The 20,863-nt window shown below is 39.4% G+C and overlaps 1 protein-coding gene and 2 long non-coding RNA genes across 7 annotated transcripts in view; 1 reads left to right on the top strand and 2 right to left on the bottom strand.

Moving 5' to 3' along the window:
* Nucleotides 1-3,589: 3,589 nt before the first annotated feature.
* Nucleotides 3,590-20,863, bottom strand: part of CDH13 (cadherin 13) — a 426,188-nt gene continuing 408,914 nt past the window's right edge. For 3 of the 4 annotated variants that reach the window (XM_086847088.1, XM_086847086.1, XM_023934518.2), the window contains exons 13-14: nt 20,141-20,356; nt 3,590-5,843 (exon numbers count right to left, since the gene is read on the bottom strand). In XM_086847088.1, the coding sequence (XP_086703214.1) occupies nt 5,836-5,843; nt 20,141-20,356 (224 nt within the window). In that variant the 3' untranslated portion in view covers nt 3,590-5,835. Of the gene's footprint in view, nt 5,844-20,094; nt 20,357-20,863 lie in introns of those variants that run through there. The other variant, XM_023934517.2, reaches the window with a different exon arrangement.
* On the top strand, nt 5,812-13,695 carry LOC147650891 (uncharacterized). 2 transcript variants are annotated; one of them, XR_015275217.1, is made up of 4 exons: nt 5,812-5,863; nt 6,755-6,825; nt 8,793-8,884; nt 12,423-13,695. It is a non-coding gene; the product is annotated as an uncharacterized LOC147650891 (long non-coding RNA). The 2 variants fall into 2 exon arrangements; XR_015275216.1 differs by lacking the exon at nt 12,423-13,695 and having other exon boundaries at nt 8,793-9,366.
* On the bottom strand, nt 17,328-19,786 carry LOC147650890 (uncharacterized). Its single transcript, XR_015275220.1, has 2 exons — nt 19,572-19,786; nt 17,328-19,117 (listed from the first exon to the last, which is right to left on the bottom strand). It is a non-coding gene; the product is annotated as an uncharacterized LOC147650890 (long non-coding RNA).

The raw sequence follows: 20,863 nt of genomic DNA, 5'->3' as shown, positions 1-20,863 counted from the left end.
GGCTCAAGGCAACCTCTTTAATGGAAATGGGGCTTGAGACAGCGAATGGTTGTTGTCACCTGAATATTCAGCTGCTGCTCTCTTGTGTGTGCAGATGTTATTTTTGTGTGGTCAAACCATCCCTGGAGTGTCCAAGGCCAGGCTGGATGGGGTTCTGAGCAGCCTGGTCTGGTGGTTGGAAGGAATATCCCTGATATTTAGATCATTCAAAAGATGTTTTTTAAGGTCCCTCCCAACCCAAACCATTCTCTATGATTCTATTTACCTCTCTAAGTTCCCGATTCTCATTCTCAAACCACATCATGGCTGCAATTTATCCCCTTCACTGCAAATATCCTGGGCTTTCTGATGTTTAGCACTTCCATTCTTTTACCAATCTGGAGGTCAGTTTGTGGCTCCCCGTTCCTGTGGCGAGGTCTATGTGCAGACAGAAGGTAAAAGCCCATACATCCTTTATTTGAGCATTTCACAAATAAATTACAAGTTTCTTTGCAACCACGTCATAAATCAAAACGTTTATTTACACCTCAGAAACAGCAAGCGATTCAGCAACTAGGGCCCAAAGGAATGATTAACTGGAAAAGCAGCTGAATAAAGCGTCTTGAAAGTCAAACAAAATATTTTCCTCCTTGCTTGGACTATTAAAAAAGAAAAAAAAGAAACATAAAAAGAATTAACCTTGATGGTAACTTAAAGGGACAGAGGTTGTTATGGGGTAGATGTGGTTTTACAGGAGGGTTCTGGATGAAATGGCAGCAACAACACAATTTGTTTGTGCTGAGTTCCCCATCACAGTGCCCCAGACACGGATTTATTCCTCAGCTCCAGTCCCAGGCAGGGCGTGTGTGCACCTCCAAACACCCAGCCTGGCTCTAGACTACATTCATTTCACCCCAAATTACAGGGTGCAGTCACTTGCTGATGCAGAGGAGGAGTGGAATGTTCAAGGCTGGATGAAACTTTCCCGAGCAGCTGTCCCACTGAAAGCTCAGGAATGAGGAATTCTGCCTCTTAACCCTTCCCTTTCCACCACTGGTGACCTGCTGATCCACAGACAACTAAAAATGAGTCGGTAAACAGTGATGCATATCTTCAAATGATGTAATTGTGGTCTGAGGGGACAGCTCAAGGTAGCAGAAATACAACAGGAGAGTTGAGATAAGCCTAGGGTTTAGTGTGTGGGCTTTTGCCTTTTTTATTTGCTTTAAATCAGACTGCCAGTACATGCTGTCCCTTATCTCATGAATTCATCCTTAATTGAGGGAATTAAACTGCTCATTCCAAGTCCCTGTGTTGTATCAACCTCCTTCCACCTGCATATATATTATATATATATTTATATGTGTATATCTCTATATATCTACATATATTCACACATAGCAGTTGTGCAACTGGAACCTTTCCAGGGAGGGTGGGGAGCACATCCATCCCACAGGGACAAACCCAGAGCAGCTCCTGGGGAGTGAGTGAGGCAGGAGAGCAGGGCAGCCAGTGGGTTATGGGCTTTGTGCAGGAAAGACTCAGCTCTATGTGCTTTAAAGAGAATAGTTATAATGATAATTACTAATGTGCACTGCATGTTACTTCTTCAGGATTATAGAGCACAGAGTTAACTGAAAGAAAATAATTGCTGTTTTGTTTTTCTTTGTGTTAGCATTGGACTGGATCTCTCAGACAACAGAGTTTTCTGGAGATGCAATAAAGGTAAGACAGGAGCAGAGTTTTGCTTTGGATTTGGTGTTCTTGAGTCAATGTGACTTTAGTATAATTATATTTTTTCTTTTGATTAAATAAGACATTTTTAAACCTATTCTGAAAGTAACTTAGCCTTTGGACCAAGTGATGTAAAATTATTTGTGTACAGAATTCTGCTCCAAGTGAATTAGCAACATTTGAGAAGAAAATTGGCAGCTTCTCAGTATTTCAGACAAGAAGCCTTTGCAAAGGAAAGACAAAAGTTGTCAATGTCATAGATGTCTTTTTGTAGTGATAAGGCATTTAAGATAGGGCCCTACAAACTTCTTGTAAGTCCATAATTTAATAAGGTTTGTATTATAGTGATCCAAAAAACAAGTATGTAAGAAAACAGGACAAATTATCTGACCCCATCCATTTCAAATAAAAATTAAACCAAATTACTCTGGGAGCTTTAGAGACACCTTCAGATGGTCAGGGAAGGGCAGGAGTCACCTGTGTGTGGCTGGATGTCACAAACCCCAGATTTCTGATAATGTGTAAGCACTCAGCGATCCTGTGACAAATACTGCAGCTTTACTCTTCACAGCCAACCAGAAAAAAATAAAAAAGCAGTATGTGGGGAGGTAAAATTTCACCTAAATATGATTAGTTGGATCTCAGTTTGGGTGATGGAGCTGCTGTTTGATTTCCAGCAGTGTAAACACGATGAGAACAGGGCTCAGGGAGTTACCAGTGCTCCATCCTTACCTAATTTTCCTCCACACCCAGCAGGAAATTCACCTCATTTCCCTCTTTTTTTTACTCTTCAGACCTACAGCTACTGAACAAAATGGTCATTAATAAATGCACACAGGCATCTTGGAAAAGCACACAGGAGGAGCACAGAGCAGGGTTCAATTAGCAACCACACCAAAAATGAGACTTTTCCTTTGCTAATAAACCCCTCTCACTGATTGTTATTCCCAATTTTTGTTTCAGCAACACATAGTCTTCTTCAAGTGAAATGACTTTTACAAATAAAAAGTTTTGTGCATGTTACAAAATGATAACAAGTTCACTGCCTTTCCAGGTCTAGACAGAATTTATATATCTGCAAACACAGACTGAAATAAATGTTGGTGGGACTGAAATAGCTGGGTAGGAATAAGGGGTATGCTATAAAACCAGCAAACTTGGCTGAACAGATGTTAAACATAATCAACTATTAGAAAATGATGCAAGCAATTTTGTAAGTTTTCTCCTTTTTCATTGTATTGTAGAATTAAATCACTGGTAATCATAGGGTAAATCATTGTTGCTCCATTGTTTCAGGAAATGGACATTGGTTTTTTGAGCCAGAGGTGACACTCTCTATTCAGGTAGGAAAATTCAGATTTTGCTGCAGTTCCTCACTTGTGTCACACCACGAACATGCCACAGTCTGTGTCAAATGGGGAGAAGCATTGACATGGCAGCTTCATCTTCTCCTGGAGTGCTTGGGTACGCTTGGGAAAGGCTTTATTATTATTTTTATTCCTGCTTTAATGTGGGAACAGAAATAAAGGGAAAATAGGAATGGAGGCTTGGATGCACCATGGGTCAGAGCTTCAGCCAGACTCTGACCTCGATGCACATCAAAATTTTGCAGTGGATCCAAGAAGAAAGATCTTATCCTTGGGCACAGGGTGGTAGGAGGAGTCTTCCCCCTGTTCTAGCTCCAGGCAGAAGAGTTTTCTCTTCGTTTCTCATTTTGGCTGCCCTTGGAATTATCCACCAAGTGCTCAGTGAGCCTTGGTTTAAAGCAGGGAGGGGCAGATTTTTCTGGCATTTGTTGACACCAGAGTCAAGGGGGGTCTTTCCAGAGGTGAGTTTGGCTCGGTGGAGAGAGGAAAAAAGCAAGTAGAAAAGAGTATTTGTGGGGGAGGGTAATATAATTTCTTTTATTCAAGATAGAGGTTTTGTAGCTCAAAGCACAGGGTGCAGAATATCTTTGGGTGCATTCATTGAACATACACGTTGGAATTCCAGAGGTGCCGTACAGGAGTTTAGAATTGTTCCTTTTGGAAAAATTTCATTGAAAAGAATATATAATTTTTTTAATAAAAAAGACGTGATCGTTGATGGCAAAGCAGCAGCGTGGGCTCAGTAGAAGGCATGGGCAGGGAGAGAGGACATGAAGAGTGCTCATGTCAATGTTTGGGATCAGGCACTTCCCACCTGGGATGCCTGAAGCTGCCAAAGCCACTCCTGCTGTCCTTGGCCAGCTCCCACTGACCCTGAAGTGCCTCTTTGGTGACCCAGAGGCTCCTGCAGGGACCAGGGGGGGATTTCACTTGGTCAGGACTGCAGGAGTTAAGCTGGAAGAGAAAAACTGCTCTGAAGGCAGCTCATATCTTATCAAGAAATCTACAACGCTAGGAAAGCTCACAACACAAACTCATTTTTCCTCTGTCGCTGTTGTTATTACTCCTTTTGATTAAAAAAAAAATGGGAGAAAGATAAAAAAAAAAAACCTGTTTCATATTTGGTACAATACAGGTAGTCGGAGAAAAGCTATTGTACAGCAAATTTTAACCACCAACACACATTTAATATCTAGTGTAGCTATATGGGAAACTAAATATATGTCTGGACTTATTTTTAACGTTTCCAAAAATCTTTACTATTGCGAAACATAGACGTGGTGTGGAAGATATGCTCATAATCTCACTGTAGTAAGGATGCCATTGAGTATGACCCATAAGTACTGTAAAAATGCTAACTAAAGAATGCAGCTGCAAAGTTCTATTGCATAAGGAAGCTTTCTTGTTTAAACTTTAAATAAGCAAGTTTATTAAAATAGTCTAAGACACTTACCTTACCCTAGTTACTGGCAAGCTCTAATAAAAGCCACAGTCTGTCACTAGTATACTTTTTGTGTTAATTTTATAAAAATTTGGTGTGAGCTTTGATGGATCATTTACAGTTTATTAACAAGATGATCATCTTCATACAGTTAGAAGGAATTTTTTTTTTTTTGACCTTACATGCTCACAGAATAAAAAAGGATCCATATTCATAGAGAACAAACACCCTTTTTTCCCATGTCTGCAAACAGGTGTGGTAAGTTTACACACACAAAGAAATGCTCTTGTTACTCTTAACTGGAAACTGTGTACGTGTGTATGTATGTATATATATATATATATCTCCAAAACGATGGGTTTGTGTGTTTGTGAGGGTATTTATAGAACAGGGCACCTGTGCTGCTCCTGGCACAGAGCCTGAGATCAGCGCTCTGGCAAACACCGAGGCTCTGTTGGCTTCTCACCTGCAGAGCTGATAAAAACATCCTGCCACCTGCCCCAGAGAACCTTCCAGCCTTCAGCCCCTCAAACCAGGCTGTGCTTGGCTCACACCTGGCTGGGTCACTCCTCCTGCATCCTCAGCTCCCTCTGGGGCTCAGCAGAGCAGTTCAGATCAGGAACAAGCCCCGGGGACTGGCATTTCTTGTTTGCTGAACCTGAGGTACGAGAAGGGCCACGGCAGAGCCCGGGGTGGGGTGGGGTGGCCACAGGCTCGCTCCTCCTGGCCACGCTCTAGACAGCAAACACAGCAGGTTTAGCCATGCTGGAACAGCTACAATTCATCTGTGGCTCTGGTTTTCTGCTCCCTCCCCTCTCACGCTCCAGATGAACATGGTATAAAAGCTAAACCTGTGGTATAACTCTTCTCTCTATATAAATATATATATATATATATATACATACACTCATACATATACAAATACTAACCCACAGACAAAATATTTTCTGAACAGTTGAATAGCAACAAGTCAACAGATAGAAAAAAATGGAGTCAATCTGTTTTGATTTGTTTTTTTTTTCTGCTCCCCCAAGGTCGGGTTTGGATGTCATGGTCTTTTAACATTCAGAGAAAATTTGGAGTAAACCTTGTGTCCTGCAGGAGGAATCCAGGGACAAAGGGCAGAGGGGTGGAGGCTGTCGAACACCAAGGTACAGTCGGACAGATTGAGTGAGATTGCAAACTAAACTGGAGCAACTGAGGCCGAGGAGTGAAGAACAGTAATTGTAAACTGCAATCTTCAGATCTGACGGGTTTTTCCTTCTTCTCGTTGCCGTGGCAACTCGGTAGGACAGCTTCAAATGGCAGGAATTCTTACAGACCTAAAGGACACGAGATGGGGGTGAGTTTTGCTATGCAAATCACAGGATCTCTCAACTGTTTGGGTTTTTTTTTTTCCCCCCCCAGTCAAATCACTGATTGAGTGCATGAGCATTGCCAATAGTTAAATATCAATTATCTGGGTCCAGCAGCAATTATTTGTGAATGCAGAAATGTCCTAGAGGAAATGTGGGGCAGTCAGAGACCTTTGTGGTGCAATTCTGGAAGATGTGGTAAGGGGATAAATCCTGAGCCAGGACCTGATTCCCCTCCTTTGGACACCTCCATCAGTTACATCTGTGCAGGAGCACAAGGAAATGCCAGCCCCTCCCTCCCTGCACACCCTGACAAGAAAAGAGCAAACAAACAATATCTTTTGAAAAATAACACTCTAATAGAGCCTTATAGTTTGTGAATATACCTGGGAATAAAAGGACTGGTGAATCATATTAATATCACTACAGAAATATAAGACTTATATGTGGGGCTTTTATTAAATAAAGTGAATGTTGCACTTGAATTCTGTTTTAGATGGACACTCCTGATAATACCCAGGCAGTAAAGAAATTCAGAAAGGAGAGTTTAGGAGCAAATCTAACATTAGCTGTAGCTTACACTCAGCCTATAAAGCCAGGAGAATGACACATCAAAACTCACTCAGCAAATGTTTGTCTAATATTTATTGTATCTGTTCACTTAAAAGATTGTGAGATTGCAGTATTGACAGTTTTGTCACCACCACAGAAATGTAATGGTCAATGGTTAGATGCTGATTTGTGCCCTTTAAAATTTTTAATGATCTGTTTGTCTTTTAGGGCAAATCAAATTTAATATAATTATTGATAAGGATGTTTTGTTTTATCTGTTTCTTTCTTGTTATCATTTGAATTGATGTCAGTATTGAATTCTGCAGTGATGCAGGCACCTGGATGCCAACACCTGCCTGGCCCCTTCCCTGCAGCTCTTCAGTTCTGGTAAACAAAGGTAAATAAAGCAAATTAAGTGTAAGAAATCCATAGAGGTGCTGATGGATGGGGCTCACTGAAGTGAGAAGTTTAACTGAGATTTCCAAATAGGACAAAATCTGGAATTGCTTGGCATATGGATTTTTATCCTGCTGCTTAAAGAAAAAGTCTGGCCACAAAATCAGGATCCAGACTCACATATAGGAGATTTATGGTCATGACTGCCAAAGTCTGGATATATTTGAGTTAGGGATTCAGCTAGAACTAAATTCTCGTAAACAACCTGATCTCCTGGGTAGTGAAAAGAAAGAATCTGAGACTCTGATCTCGCAGACAACCTGAAAAATAGCATTTCCAGATCCCAATGAAGCTTAGTGTCATTAAAGGGCATTTGTTTAACCCTGGCTCAAAGGAGCTGACACTGGCTCTGGGATTGACGAAGCTGCTCTGAATCCTTAGGAGATCCTCGGAGGGCTTCCTGCTAAGGACTGACACTTGTACATGATGAATGAGCAGCAGCTGTGGCGCTGAGTTTCTGTGCAATGCACAGGCTGAAACGTCACCAGAGAAATCTGTCAGCACAAATTTATAAATATCCCACCAATCTGAGCAGCCAGTGAGCTGCTTCACCAACAGCCTGTAAATAAAGGCAGGATTTGGTGATTTATGTGCACACCTGAAGGAAAGCTTGTATATTTGACATTATATTGACAGACATAATGAATGTTACTGCCTTTAGTACACATTGTCTTTCCTGAGTAAACGATGTACAAAAACTAGTTAGCTCAGCTTTAATTATGAATCTTTTTCCTTTGTTATTTTTGTGTCTATGAAAGGCTGGTTTGTCTCTCACAATAATCTCCTGATCCTCCCTGTTACCCCACCTGCCTGTGCAAGCACCACCCCTCTCCTTACTCCTTTCACCTCAAAGCTCTACGATCCCTGCCAAGATTTTCTTTCACTGAAATCGCTTCCCCACATCCTTCCTTGCTTTTGATCCATTAAATCACCTGCCTGAAAATCTGATGTTCCCTTGGTTCCTGAGACTATCACCTCCTATAATTTTATTATGATTTCTCTAATCACTTTTCCAGCCTGTCCTTCGGCTTCGTTCCTCCAGCCCCTCATTTTTTAAATTTTATTTTCACCCCCACTTTGGTTTCTTCCCCTTCTCAGTGACACCGTCCGTTCCTGCTCTGCAATCACATCGATGCTGACAGTTCAGAGCTCTTACTCTCTTCTCCCACTTTTCCATTTAGTCTAAAATGTCAGCCTCTAGCTCTGATAACTTTTGGATGTTTTCCTGACAGCTCTGCACAGCTACAGCTCAACCCTTAAATCTTCCCCCTGAAGCACTCCCTTCTTTGATTGCTCAGGACACCACCATCATCCTGCCTCTTGTTCAAGCCTGAAAGCACAAACAAACCAGAGGAGGTTTTTGTCATGGAATCTCCTTTCTAGGTCTGTATATTTAGGTTATGTCAATCTAGAGGATTCTCTCTCACACATTGTCCCAAAGGACTTTTTGTAGCCATTCAAACAGATAAATCTCCTACCCAGGCTCTCACTTAGCAGGTTTGCAGCGTCTTTTCTGAGCCCTTGACAAACTGAGCTGCTGTATGCTCATCTCCTGCCAGCCTTGTGCTGTACAGAGCATTTCCTGCTCTGACACTTGGACAAAACTCTCTAGCTGTGGCTCCTTCACTGCCTCTTCCCCCTGCACATTCCTGGATTTTCCTTGCAGGACCTGTTTTCCTCTCATTCCTGGGGTGACAACTTCCCCTGATGTGTGTTCAAAGAAACCTGGATTTTTCTGTTTTCCATAGAGAGCTGTGTCCCAACATCTGCTGACACTTCCACAAAACCCTTGGCATTGGCAGAGGTTGCCAAGACAATTCTGAATTCAGCTAAGCCTTGACTGAGGTTGTGTTAAAAGAATTATTCCAAACCTGGAAGCCATTAATGGTGACTGAGCCTTTTTCACAGGTGGATTATTGAAGGAGTAGCTTTTGCCTCTGGAAATCAGATTCAACACTCAAAGTTATGGTCTGTAGAGCTTCAGTAGAAAACCATCTTTGGTAAGTAAGAGTACACAAGATCAAATCTATCTTGGTTCTTTCCATTGCACACAAAATTGATTGGAAATTGTTTCTGTGCTAGAGAGCATCGGTCTTTTCGTTTCTGTGGTTAATAACAGTGTCAGCTACAAATTTACTTCCTACAAAGAGTGGTAAGGTCATATAAGGTGTTAATTGGCCAAACATTCTGGCCAGTAACTTTTTTAATACAGGAATCAAGGATAACCAAAGTATTTCCCAGAAAGCTCAGCTCTGAATGTGGGGAAATCCACTGAAAACAACACAACTGCTCTGTTAGAAACTCACTGGGGAGCTCTGAGCCTCTGGTCCATATTTAAAATCTCTCTGTTCTCCCAGCTGGATCTCCAGTGTTCATTATTGTTTCCTGTATAAGAATTGTAGTTTTCTTGCTGGCTTTTCTTTTTCTTTATTGTCCCCATAAAGAAGGAACAAATAAAAGTTCCAGAAATGCTCACACAAAACCAAATTTTTAGTCTACTTCTTATTTGAGCCCCAGCTCTAACCAGCTCACCTGGTGACTTTTCCACTCACTTTGAAGGGCTTGCATTGGTTTTTAATTTTATTTTTTTTAACCCATTCTTATGCATTTTATAGCACAGACAATTTAAAGTTTGCAGCTGGCAGCAGCTCATAAAATATATTAGTATTTAAGGAATTCTGTGAGCATAAAATGTGCAAATAATGTGTGCAGGGAGCGCATTCGCTGATCAATGAAAACTATTTCTTTTAAGAACTTAATTCCCTGGTAAGCCTGTGCCTGGCAGGTTTAGATCTGCACACTAATGATAATTAGGCCTAGTAATTATTTTATTTTCTTTTTGTCAGCTCTGTCTCCGTACCTGGCCTCAGCACTCAGGAATTATTACACACCATGTGTTTTAGATGCAGGCAGACAGAAATCACCTAAAATGAGTGATTTGCTGCCCAAGACATTCAAGCCACGAAGGTGGGGTGGGAATTTTTGCTCCTATTTTGTCCTTTCCACCTTTCCCTTTGGGTGCCCAGGGGTGGACAGCAGCACCAAGTGAGCACAGCTATAGGGAACTCATTTCTCCTGAAATCTCTCTCATTTCAATCTCTGATGCGATCTTCACCAATTCTATCTCACAGTTCTCCTCTGCTCTTCTCTGATACTTGAGAGACACATTCAGCCTCATTCCTTCCAAGATAACAGTGGGATAGCAGTGAAAAAGGCAGGGTTGGTGCCATGTGCTTGTGAATTATTCCATTTCTGGTCATTGGGCTCAGATAAGAAAGCGCAGCACGTTCTCAGAGGCAGCTGCTGGCTGTTGGCATCAGGGCTTTGGCCTTGGAAGAGGAGATTTTCTTTTCTGGTCAAGAAAACTGACAAACATTGTGAGAGTTTGTCTGGATCTAATGCACTGATAGCATTATTAAAAATAATGATGACAGCATTATTAAAAATAATTATACTGTAGGGATATAGGTCTGAGTACCCAGTTCAGAGTAGGGAGACTCATGACAGAGAAAATTAGATGCAATAAATCCCTCTTTCTACCAAGCCAAAGTCTGCTGACTGTATTTGGAGTTGATGGTGGCCAACTCCACAGGAAAGGCCTGAATTAGGGTTTTAAAAGCTGATTTGGTTTGAAAAGGTGCAATTCACTTAATTCAGCCCAAGTGTTCCTAATACTGGCCTCTTCAATGCCTGCAGAGACAGCTCCCTGCCTCTTTCACACTGGGCTAACTCAAGGTTTGCTCCTCATGTTCATCCATGCAACAGAAGAAATTGGAGGAAAAAAAATACACATAATTTAAGACAAAGATTTCATAAGCTGCATTCCAGGGAAAAAGCAACTGGTAGGATGCAAATGCATTCCCTGTGGTTCAGGCTGCCAAGAGCTCATATTGCAGCAGAACCCTTCTCTTCAGCCAGCTAGCAGTGGTGTTTGCAGAACTTCTGATCTCAGAAAACGCTCTTTTGGTATTTCCCAGCTTTCCCTGTTGCGGCCTAAGCTTTCTCTGAACGTGTTTAGATATTATTTTTTTTTTAAAAAATGCTTATTTTAAAGAAACAGGTCAAGATTGAGTATTCAGCTTGGAAGATGTGTTCCTTATGAGGCCAAGCTCACCCTCTATTACACAGACTCTGCTTCTACATTGCAGTTAAAACCTCATAAAATTTAAAGGCTTTTAAGTTTCCTGCTGACCCTCTGTACAGGAATGAGCTTTACCCAAAATGCATTCATCCTTTAATTCCCATTAAAATAAGAGAGTTAACTCAGCTGGAGTTTGGAGTTCAGTTCATGCATGCTCCATTTCTTTCAATTACCCTTTCATCAGAAATATTACATTAATCTGGCATAATTAAAAGTCTACATTACATCATGGACTTTATTGAAACTTCAGTAATGCTAAAGAGGTAACAAAAATGATAGAAGAGATCAGCACTGTGTTTCTGATTAGGCAGCTAATCAACATCCAGGTACTTCTTTCCTGGATTTACCATCTAGGAAAGGTCATTAATTAGAGGCATAGTTATTAGTTTAGATGTAGAACTTTGAAAAATATAAATTATTTTCATGTGCATCACTGGTTGATTTGTCACGGGTAGCTTTCAACTTCAGAAGTTTCACAGTGTTTGCACCATGTGCTTATAAATTATTATAAATTTCCCCCCAAATCTCACTGCATTTGAAGGACTATTCCCAGACAGATACCCTGTGTTTTCATTCCTGCAATTAAGAAATTTGGGGTTAATACCAGCCAGAGCAAACTGGTGATCTCACTGGACACAACACATTGGGGAAAACATTATAAAGCCTCCAAGAGTAAATTAGTTTATCCTGAAAATTTGCAGTTTATAACATCACACACAATTTGTTTCTCATTTATGTGAGAAATTATTTGAAAGTTATTAAAGATGGGAAAAGCTCTGTGTGCATCAGGGCTGTGTGTGTGAAATGAGAGGCTCATAATTGCACTCAGAGCTTCTTTGGGCTCTGGTAAATCAGTGCTGGTGTTTAACACCAGGAGCTGAAATGCTGCCAGGGGCTCTGCAACCAGCCCAGACCAGCAGGGCACAGGGGAAAGGTGCCAGTCCCAGGGGACACATCCCCCTGCTGGGCTCATTTCACCTGTGTGACACCAGGAGAGGATATTTCCCAGAGTGCTGGGAATATCACACTGCTAATTTATTATAATTATATTTTAGTTTATTTATTTATATATATCTATATAATATTTATTTATATATATAAATATATATGTAATATTTATATCATAATTTATTATAATTATATTTATTATAATAATTTATTATTACAATTCATTATATATTTTATCTATTATATATGTATAATATATAATATATTATATAATATAATTACATATTATATAATATATATAATATATTATATTACATATTATATATTATATATTAGATATTATATTATATATTAAATATATTTTATATATTATATATTATATATTAGATATTAGATATTAGATATATTATTATATATTGTATTTTATATTTTATATTTTATATATATAGTGGCAGATCCAAAGCAGTGCTGGTGGAAGCCAAAGTGCCCTTCTGATGCTGCCAGGGGAACTGCTGAATCCTTGTTTATGCCTTCACTGTCAGGTACTCACACCCCTCTCTATGTAATGAGCTGTTCCTAAGTGCAGAAAAGAAACATTTATTAAAAGAAAAGTTGTTCAGATGAAGCAAAATTCCAACTCTCCTTGCTTGGAAATTGAGAGTCACGTGTTGCCAGCTCAGTGCTTCCCTAGGTTTATCAAATAAAACACCTCCTAACAAAATTCCTGTTCTCCAGGGATGTGAAGTATCTCACTGGGAGAGGGGGAGTTTAAGGGTAGAACAGCCAAGACTCTATTATTATTATTTTTTAAAATTGATGTGAATTTCAGTTGGATACTTTGCCAAAGCAGTGTTGCCTTAATTTAAGCAATAAAGGAATAAACGCTTCCTTCATTTTCCAGTTCTGTCAAAACTAAAGAATTGCAGAGGTGGCTGCCTGCAGCCTGCATGGATTATTTTCTCCTGCTCTAATCTGATAAATTGAATGGAATTGTTGAAAATATTCAACAAGTGAAATGAATAAGTACAGTTTTGAAATAGCAGCATTGAACAAGTCTGCTGATTTTTTCACAGGGATGCTGGAAATGAAATGCATCAGCTGTAGCAGGGAGCCAACGTTTTAAAGGACTGGAAGCTGCTCTGGCAGTCAGATCTCATCTCCCACAGCAGCACAGCACAGGTTACCATCAGTTCTAAATAAGCAGAACATGAACAATCCAGACACATTCAGATCTGTAGGTATAGACGAAACCCAGCTTGAAATCCTAAATTAATCATCTGAAGAAATTCTTGTTGGGTAAGAATAAAAACTAGAGAGAAGTATTATGCTTAGAAGCCACAGAAAAGGAAAAACCAAATAGAAAATTGCCAGGTTTGGCTGTGTTGGTATCAATGTGCTGATTTCAAATTTTTTGAAGAACTGCTCCTAAACGTGGCACTTACCTAAGCACCAAGCAATGACCTATCCCAATTAATTTCTAGGAAAAATTATGGCTTTGAGATGTAATCTGAAATACTCCAAACATTAATGGCCCTTTTAAAGGGCTTTGTAAGTATCCACTGGGTATTACAGAAGCAAAGGCAACATCATCAAACCTTTAGGCACCACAAATCTTCCCCTAATCTTTAATATCCCTCCCAAATCTGGATAGAAAGCTGTTTACATCAAATTATTTGGACGTTATAGAGTAGGAAAATGTCCAAAACAAAGAAAAGAAACAAACATCCCACTGTGTATAATGACCATTAATGGCAGAAAAAAGATACATCAACTGGTCATCTGTTCAGTGCTGGTTTTTAATCATAGGCCACTCCAGAGCAATCCTGACGATAACTATCTGAAATTCGATATTTATGTGGCTTTAAGAAGTTGTTGGGAAAAGAAATACAAAATATTATACATCAACAATTACTGTGAAGTACTGTTGAGAAAATGAAAACATAAAAGCGCTCACTTGAATTCACAGCACTAAATGGGCTATCAAACCAATCTCTTTAAATGTCCATTCCATGCCTCCAGAATGACCATCAGCACTCACAGTGCAGCTCTCAGGGCAGGAGCTGTGTCTGCTGCCTCCAGCATTCCAAACACACACCTTCCAAACTGCCCTGTTTCCTCACCTCTGCACCTCTGCAACGTGTCTGGACGCTTTCAAATGTGTGTAAAATGCCATTTCCCACCTAATTGACTCCATAAAATGTGATGTTATTAAGGACATTTTAAATGTGCTGATGTGTAGTTTGGGGGCATTTCTATTTGTCTTGTCTGGTGTACAAACATCCTGTTCCCAATTATGGACATCCATATGGATTGCTGGGCCATTCCAAGCCCCATTAACTTTAGGTGGGCTCCCAAACTGTGCAATATGTTGCAAGACTGGAAAAACCTGCAGAGAAATCAGAAGAGTGGACACAGTTCTGTGTTAAAATTGAGATTCAAATCAAGGCTGGCTCAAATTGAAGCAGCTCCTTAACCCCCAAGGCAGCCTTTCCTTAATAATCAACCAAAATCTTTAAGGACACAAATAAAAGTGGTGTTTTCCTCCTACAGGCATTTGAGAAAGCATCTATTTCAGTGATATTTGGCTGCAAAAAATAAGAATATCAATGTGGTCCAAAGCATCTGTAAAAAGGGCAATAAGTGATTAGTGGATATTGCTGCTGTTATTTGGTTTAGGAGATGAGATTTACATCTCTGGAACTCACTAGATATCAATAAAAATATATAATATATATTGTAGTCTATCTATATATATTATACAAAAATATATATTATCTATAATTATTGTATTTTATATATTCTATATTAATATATAGAATATATCTATATAATATATATTTATATATATAATATCAATAGATATTATATCAATATAGATATCAATAGAAATATATAATATATAATATATATTGTATTATATATATATTTTACAAAAATATATTATCTATAATTATTGTATTTTATATATTCTATATTAATATATAGAGTATATAATATATATCTATATAATATATATTTATATATATTATTTATATAAACATATACATATATTTTATATATATATAAAATATTTTACTTGAAGAATCAAAACTCAGGTGATATTTTAGGTCCCTACATGGTTGTGCTCTAGCACAAGAGTGCAATTCAAATTAGAGCAGTGCAATAAAAAAAACCCAACAAAACAAACAACCACCTCAATATAACACCTTTCAGAGCAAAACTCTCCCCATTTTGATAATTTTCACAATTCTAGCCAAAATAGGGATATTTCACTGCTCAGAAATGGGAAAATGTATCTTGCAGACTTGCTCAGTCTTTTTAATTAATTAAGCTGATTTTTTTTTAACTTATTTTTGAATAAACTGCTCTGCAAAGTAGAAAATTGCTGCAGAAGATTAAAAGGTGCTAAAATGACTTAAAATGTAAAGAGAAAACCACCAAACCAAACAACAAAACCAAGAAACAAACAAGAATTATTGGTTTTAGCAAATTCACCTATTGGGAACCCTTCCTCTGATGGTTCCTCTGGAACTGGATGGAACAGAGATGAATTTTTTCCTTGGGAAAAACCCAAAATTCGACTGTAACAACTGAACTGTGGAGCCCTGAAGTAAAAAAGCAACCTGAATGGTTAAAACTAAGCCAAGTAACTCAAAATAAAGGCTGAAAAGTGGGAATGAGTAGGTAACAAATCTGCACAGGTAATGGGAAGAGCAGTGACCTTAAAGTTCTGCTGCATTTCAAACCTGCTGGGGTTTGTCTGATTCCAGCACCTTTCAGGAATTCATTGTTTCACTTTTCAGCCACTTGATGTTCCTACACAAATAACAAGGGGAAAACAAGAGATACAGGGGCTGCTGTTGCTTTGAAAAATGAGTTGGGTGAGAGATAACACTGCAGGATTAACTCTGCCTGTCCAGCTCCATGGAAATTCAAACCCACCAGTTAAATTTAATTAGATTTTGGGTTTTTTTGGTGGCTTTTCTTTTTTGTTTTTTTCTTTTGTAGTGGTTTAATAATAAATATATCATTTTCAAGGGGGAAAAAAAGCCACCTGTATTTTCTCTATGGGCCCTGTAGCTGCATTCCTCAAATCAGAAAAAGACAATAGAGTGAGGGACAGCCAGCACTAAATAGGAAAAGTTTGTGGAAATTACTAGGAAATTAAATTCAGGGGTATCTCTAAGGCTTCTTTGCAATTGCAGCACAGACATCTGTGCAAGTCTCTGTTTTACAAACACACCTGAGGCCTTTCACCCTGACTTTAACAAATTAATTGCAATGTAGAGACCTCCAGCTTATTTAATTTCTTTAAGGAAGCATTTTCCTCCCTCGTCTGGCACCTCACTTTCTGTTCAGAATAATGGAACACTGCTTATTTCAGCTCAAGTCAACTTCCAGACTTGTAGTCCACTGGCCAGGTGAACAAAAAAAGCTTCTTATTCCTGGTTGATAGTAAAAAAGATAAAAAAATTGGATTTTTTCAACGTAAAGTGTCCAAATCTCAGTCTTTTTATAGCAAAGAAATGTAAGTAAAATATGTGACTATTGTGCCTTTGGTGTTCTTTTATTCCCTTCATTCCACACATTTGAATCTAACGTGGTCTTTTATGTTGGTAGAATGTGAAAGAAGATATGAAATGCAATTACCATTCTGTGATTATGCAATTAAGTGAAATAGTTATTATAAAATCAAAAGCCCAGAATTCAAATACTCCTTTAATTACTAATAATAATATAAATAATTTGCAATAGATCTAAAGATTAGTTCTGCCAGCCAGAGTGGTTCTTTCTCAGTCTCCCACAGGGCCTGGGGGAGATTTTGTTGCTGACTTTGTTATGGCAATATGCACAAATTTGTTTTTTTGCTTGTTTTGCTTTGCCTCTATCTCCATCCCTCATCCTTGTGCAATGTTAGAGCTGCTCTCTCCCTGAAAGCATTGAGGAGCCTTCCAGAGGGAAGCTGTTTGTAATTCTGGTGGTGTTGAGGTGTCCCTTTTTTACATTAATTCTGGGCAGAGCTGGTTCAGCTGTGTCCCTGGGAACACGAGGTGACTGAGGTGGTGCAGAACTCAGGACATCATGGACAGTCTCACACCAGCACCAGACCTGCTCCTGACACATTTTCATTTTTCCCCAGACCTGCTCCTGACACATTTTCATTTTTCCCCACTCACTCTCCTCCTCAAGGAACTGATTGCTGTACTTCCTGACCAGGAACACAGATTTTCTTTTCATGTGTTTTCCTCAACCTGAAGCACTAAATTCTGGATTATATCTGAACATTTGATCCTGTCTCATCTCCAGTAATGGCAAGGAAAAGCTGACACAGGACAAAATGCCACCACATGAAGTCTCATCTTAAACATGCATTTAATGACAAGTAACAATATTCTTTCCAGTATTTGTCACAATTACCTATTGAAACTTTGGAAACTTCTGTGCCTGTCCAGTCTCCATCATTCCAGCCTGACCTCAGTAAATCCCAGTGGTAATTAGGTCAAATACAAAATATATAAAGATGCTTCTTTTTCCAATCAATTTTGCGCTCATCACCTTTTAATTCCACCTCGATGTTTTGTTGTGCAAATCTGCCCATGTATTTTGGTATTTTATATTTTCTATTTCTGGCTGCCAGAAACTCCTAAATTTTTCTGGTTCTGACTATATCTACCTTCCCAGGGGCTTCTGGGCAGCTCTGCAGTCTGTATCCCATTATCCTTCAATATAGTGAGCACAGTAGGATAGCTCCAGAATGGGAGGAACTGCTGGGTTTTGCATCCATTTCAGTTTTAATCAGGCTCTTCACTTGTGTGCTCAGACACTTCAGAAATCTGCCACATCTGACTTCTTTCATGATTTACGAAGGAGGCACATATTCTAAGTATAGATAATAATTGCACCATTTAAATGATAATACCAAGATGTTTTCTATAGGAAAGATATTCATGCAAGGCTCTTTTACCACGAGCAGCTCTTTCAGAGGGCTATCTATCCTCACACCAGATGTCAAATGCAAAAAGAAATACTTTGGCATGAGTAACAAAGTTCATTTGACTGAAGGATTTACCTCCCAGGAACAAGAGCCACATAAAACACAAATACTGGGAGCAAAGTGAGCCACGTAAGGGCTTTTGCTAAAATTAAACCCATAACTTGCCACTAGAAATGGGACGTTTCATCTGTTCAATAAGCACTAAAGTTCTCTTTGTTTTTATGGCATCGTAATCTTTGATTACTCTGATAAATATTTGGACTATACAAAACATTGCAATGGAGCTAATCACAGTTATAAAAAATCTGTGTGTGGAAATGAATTGGGAAGGGGATGATAGCAGAGCATTTCAGAGAAGTTCAAACACAGAACCACATTATTTTAACTGGCTGCCAGCCCCATTCTCTCCTGCCTCTGTGCAGTCGTTCACACCTGAGGAAAATGCTCAGGGGTGTTGTGGTGCTTGCTGGCTTTGCAGAGACATGGCTGGGTAACAGCTCCAGAGGTGGAATGACAGCCATGGGATACCCTTGGGATACCCTTGGGATGTATTCCACCCACAACTGAGCAGGACAAGACCTGTAGCCGAGGAGAGCAACTCAAAAAGTGCTCTCCAATACTTAAAACTGGCTTTAAAATTCAACCTAAGGAAAACGATCAGACTTCTTGGTGGGGGCTGTAAAGAACCAACATGAAAATAACAGCTTTCCAAAGCAAAAAGCTTTTCTCTACCTCATTGTATTCTGAGCAGATGCACTAATGTAAATAAAGTTCAAGTGCAAATCACGTCAGATAAGAAAGTAATTCCAGTGGTGAAAGTCACGCCTAGCGTAGCAGCAGCAACATTTATGAAGTGGCAACAAGAATATATTTGAATCAATGGGCTGCATATTTATATCACTGCTGCAATAGTGTCACACCCTGTCAAATATTTTTAACATATTACTCCTAACAGCTGAAGTTTGCATTTGGTTCCAGGAGACTAAACCCAGCCCAGCTGAACCAAAGCCAAAGCAGACACTTTAGATGTCACTGATTGAGACTAAGAACAGGAATTTGCACTTAGCATTTATATAGTCCTTTTCATCTTCAAAGAGCATCACAAACATTAGCTGGTACCAGCTCGCTCACAGCGACCTTCATGCCAACCTTTTGGGATAAAAGGAGAAGAAAACATGGACAGGATGTGTAATCAAGCACACACCAAGCCTCAGATGTGTAAAGGATCTCTGCCTTGACCTCGTGGCAGATTTTCTCTGATGGACAGTACAAGGCCTTTCAGCATGGCTCAGGTTTTAAGTCACCATAAAATGTACTCTGTTAATAGAAGGTGAAGGTAACAGTCCTTGAGTAACAGATTTACTATCTACAGCTACTCCTTTGAAACAGAGAAATTCAAAACTAACCCTGCATCAAAAATTTTGCTGGCAGCTGTCACAGGACTAGCCAGGGACACACCCAGTCTAAGTGGTGGATTCCATGGCTTGGAATTCCTACTTTTGAATCATTCTGGGATTTTTTTTCCCCCACTTCCAGTTCAAGTTATCTTTCCAAATGAGATTTACAAAATTCCTTTCCCAGAAACAGCAGAAATTTCTTTTACCTGTCAGTTCTCTCTGCCCTCCAACCCAGACTGGGCATTTGATTATCAGCTCTGGGTGGTTCTAAGCCCAGAATCTCAAATAAGTTCCTCGTGTTCCAGTCACTTGCACATTTTATGTGGAGGAATAGATTGAAGCAGACAGTCCTCGTTTTCCTGGTGACCCAGAACAGCCATTGTTACATGAACACCTTTAATCTCCTCTTTCTGGGTTTGAACTGAATTCAAGTGGGGAGAGATGAAAGCAAGCGTTGCACAAATCTGCTACTACAGCTGGTACTTCTTAGTTCATCATATGTTAGCTCTGATTCCCTTTGATTCTTCTTAAAATTATTGCTTCTATTTCTTAATTTGACAATCAGGCATTCATTGCTATTTTATTTTTTTTACTATGAAAATCCCCCTACCCCCACCTTTCTCACAGCTATTCCCTCGTGGAAAAAGAACCCAAAAATACATCATTATGATATCAATGTGTGAATTTAACTTCTCCCTTGGAGGGTTTTCTGATGTAGAGTTCAAATGAGCAGATCAACAGCACCTCATTACTTACAGCTCAGCAAAAGACTTACAAAATAAACTGAGGAGTGAAAGGAGGATTAGGGTCAGGCTGATGTGGAGAGCATCAGATGCACTGCAGTCCATTTTGGATTTCTTGCAGGTACACACTTGTAATCTCAGTTCTGTGGTGTTGGTCAGAGGAGGTTTTCCAGAATCTGTCACTGAGATGGGGATGTTGTAATTGGCCTTTTTCAGGTTCTGAAGCAGGATGACCTGGGCATGGGTATCTGCAAAGGATGAGGGGAGAATTAACCAAATGTTGGTTGCTTGAAAGAGTGAAAGAATCTACAAGCAGCATCAGACACGCCAGTTAATCATGGAAATCAGGAAGAAAATGAGAATACACTAAGAAATAGACAAATTAATTGGATTGGAGGGAAGAGACAGTACTGAAATTCTTTCATGGGCTGAAATCTAATTACAAACTTATTCCAAACCCCACCAAAAGAAAGACTTGCAAGAGCCTCTTTTGTTTAAATACATTATTTGGTCTGCAAATTATTGGTAGAAGTTTCCAGTTAAAACTAATATACTATTGACATGCTAGGGCACGTCACCCCAAAAACAACAAGAAGAGACAATAAATTAACCTTCTAAAGGAAAAAATAACTCTTCTTGCCAGGAAGTACAGGCAAAGCTGCTGAAACACTTTCACAATTTCCCAGAGAAGGCAGGGAAGGGAAGTAAAGCCCCTTCCAGATCCACAGACCTTCTCCACCTGGGAACTGAGGGCC

Source organism: Cyanistes caeruleus, chromosome 12 (genome assembly GCF_971803275.1).
Source record: "Cyanistes caeruleus chromosome 12, bCyaCae1.hap1.1, whole genome shotgun sequence".
Taxonomy (NCBI): domain Eukaryota; kingdom Metazoa; phylum Chordata; class Aves; order Passeriformes; family Paridae; genus Cyanistes; species Cyanistes caeruleus.
The sequence above is the reverse complement of the archived record's forward strand: the minus strand, read 5'-3'. Positions and strand labels throughout refer to the sequence as shown.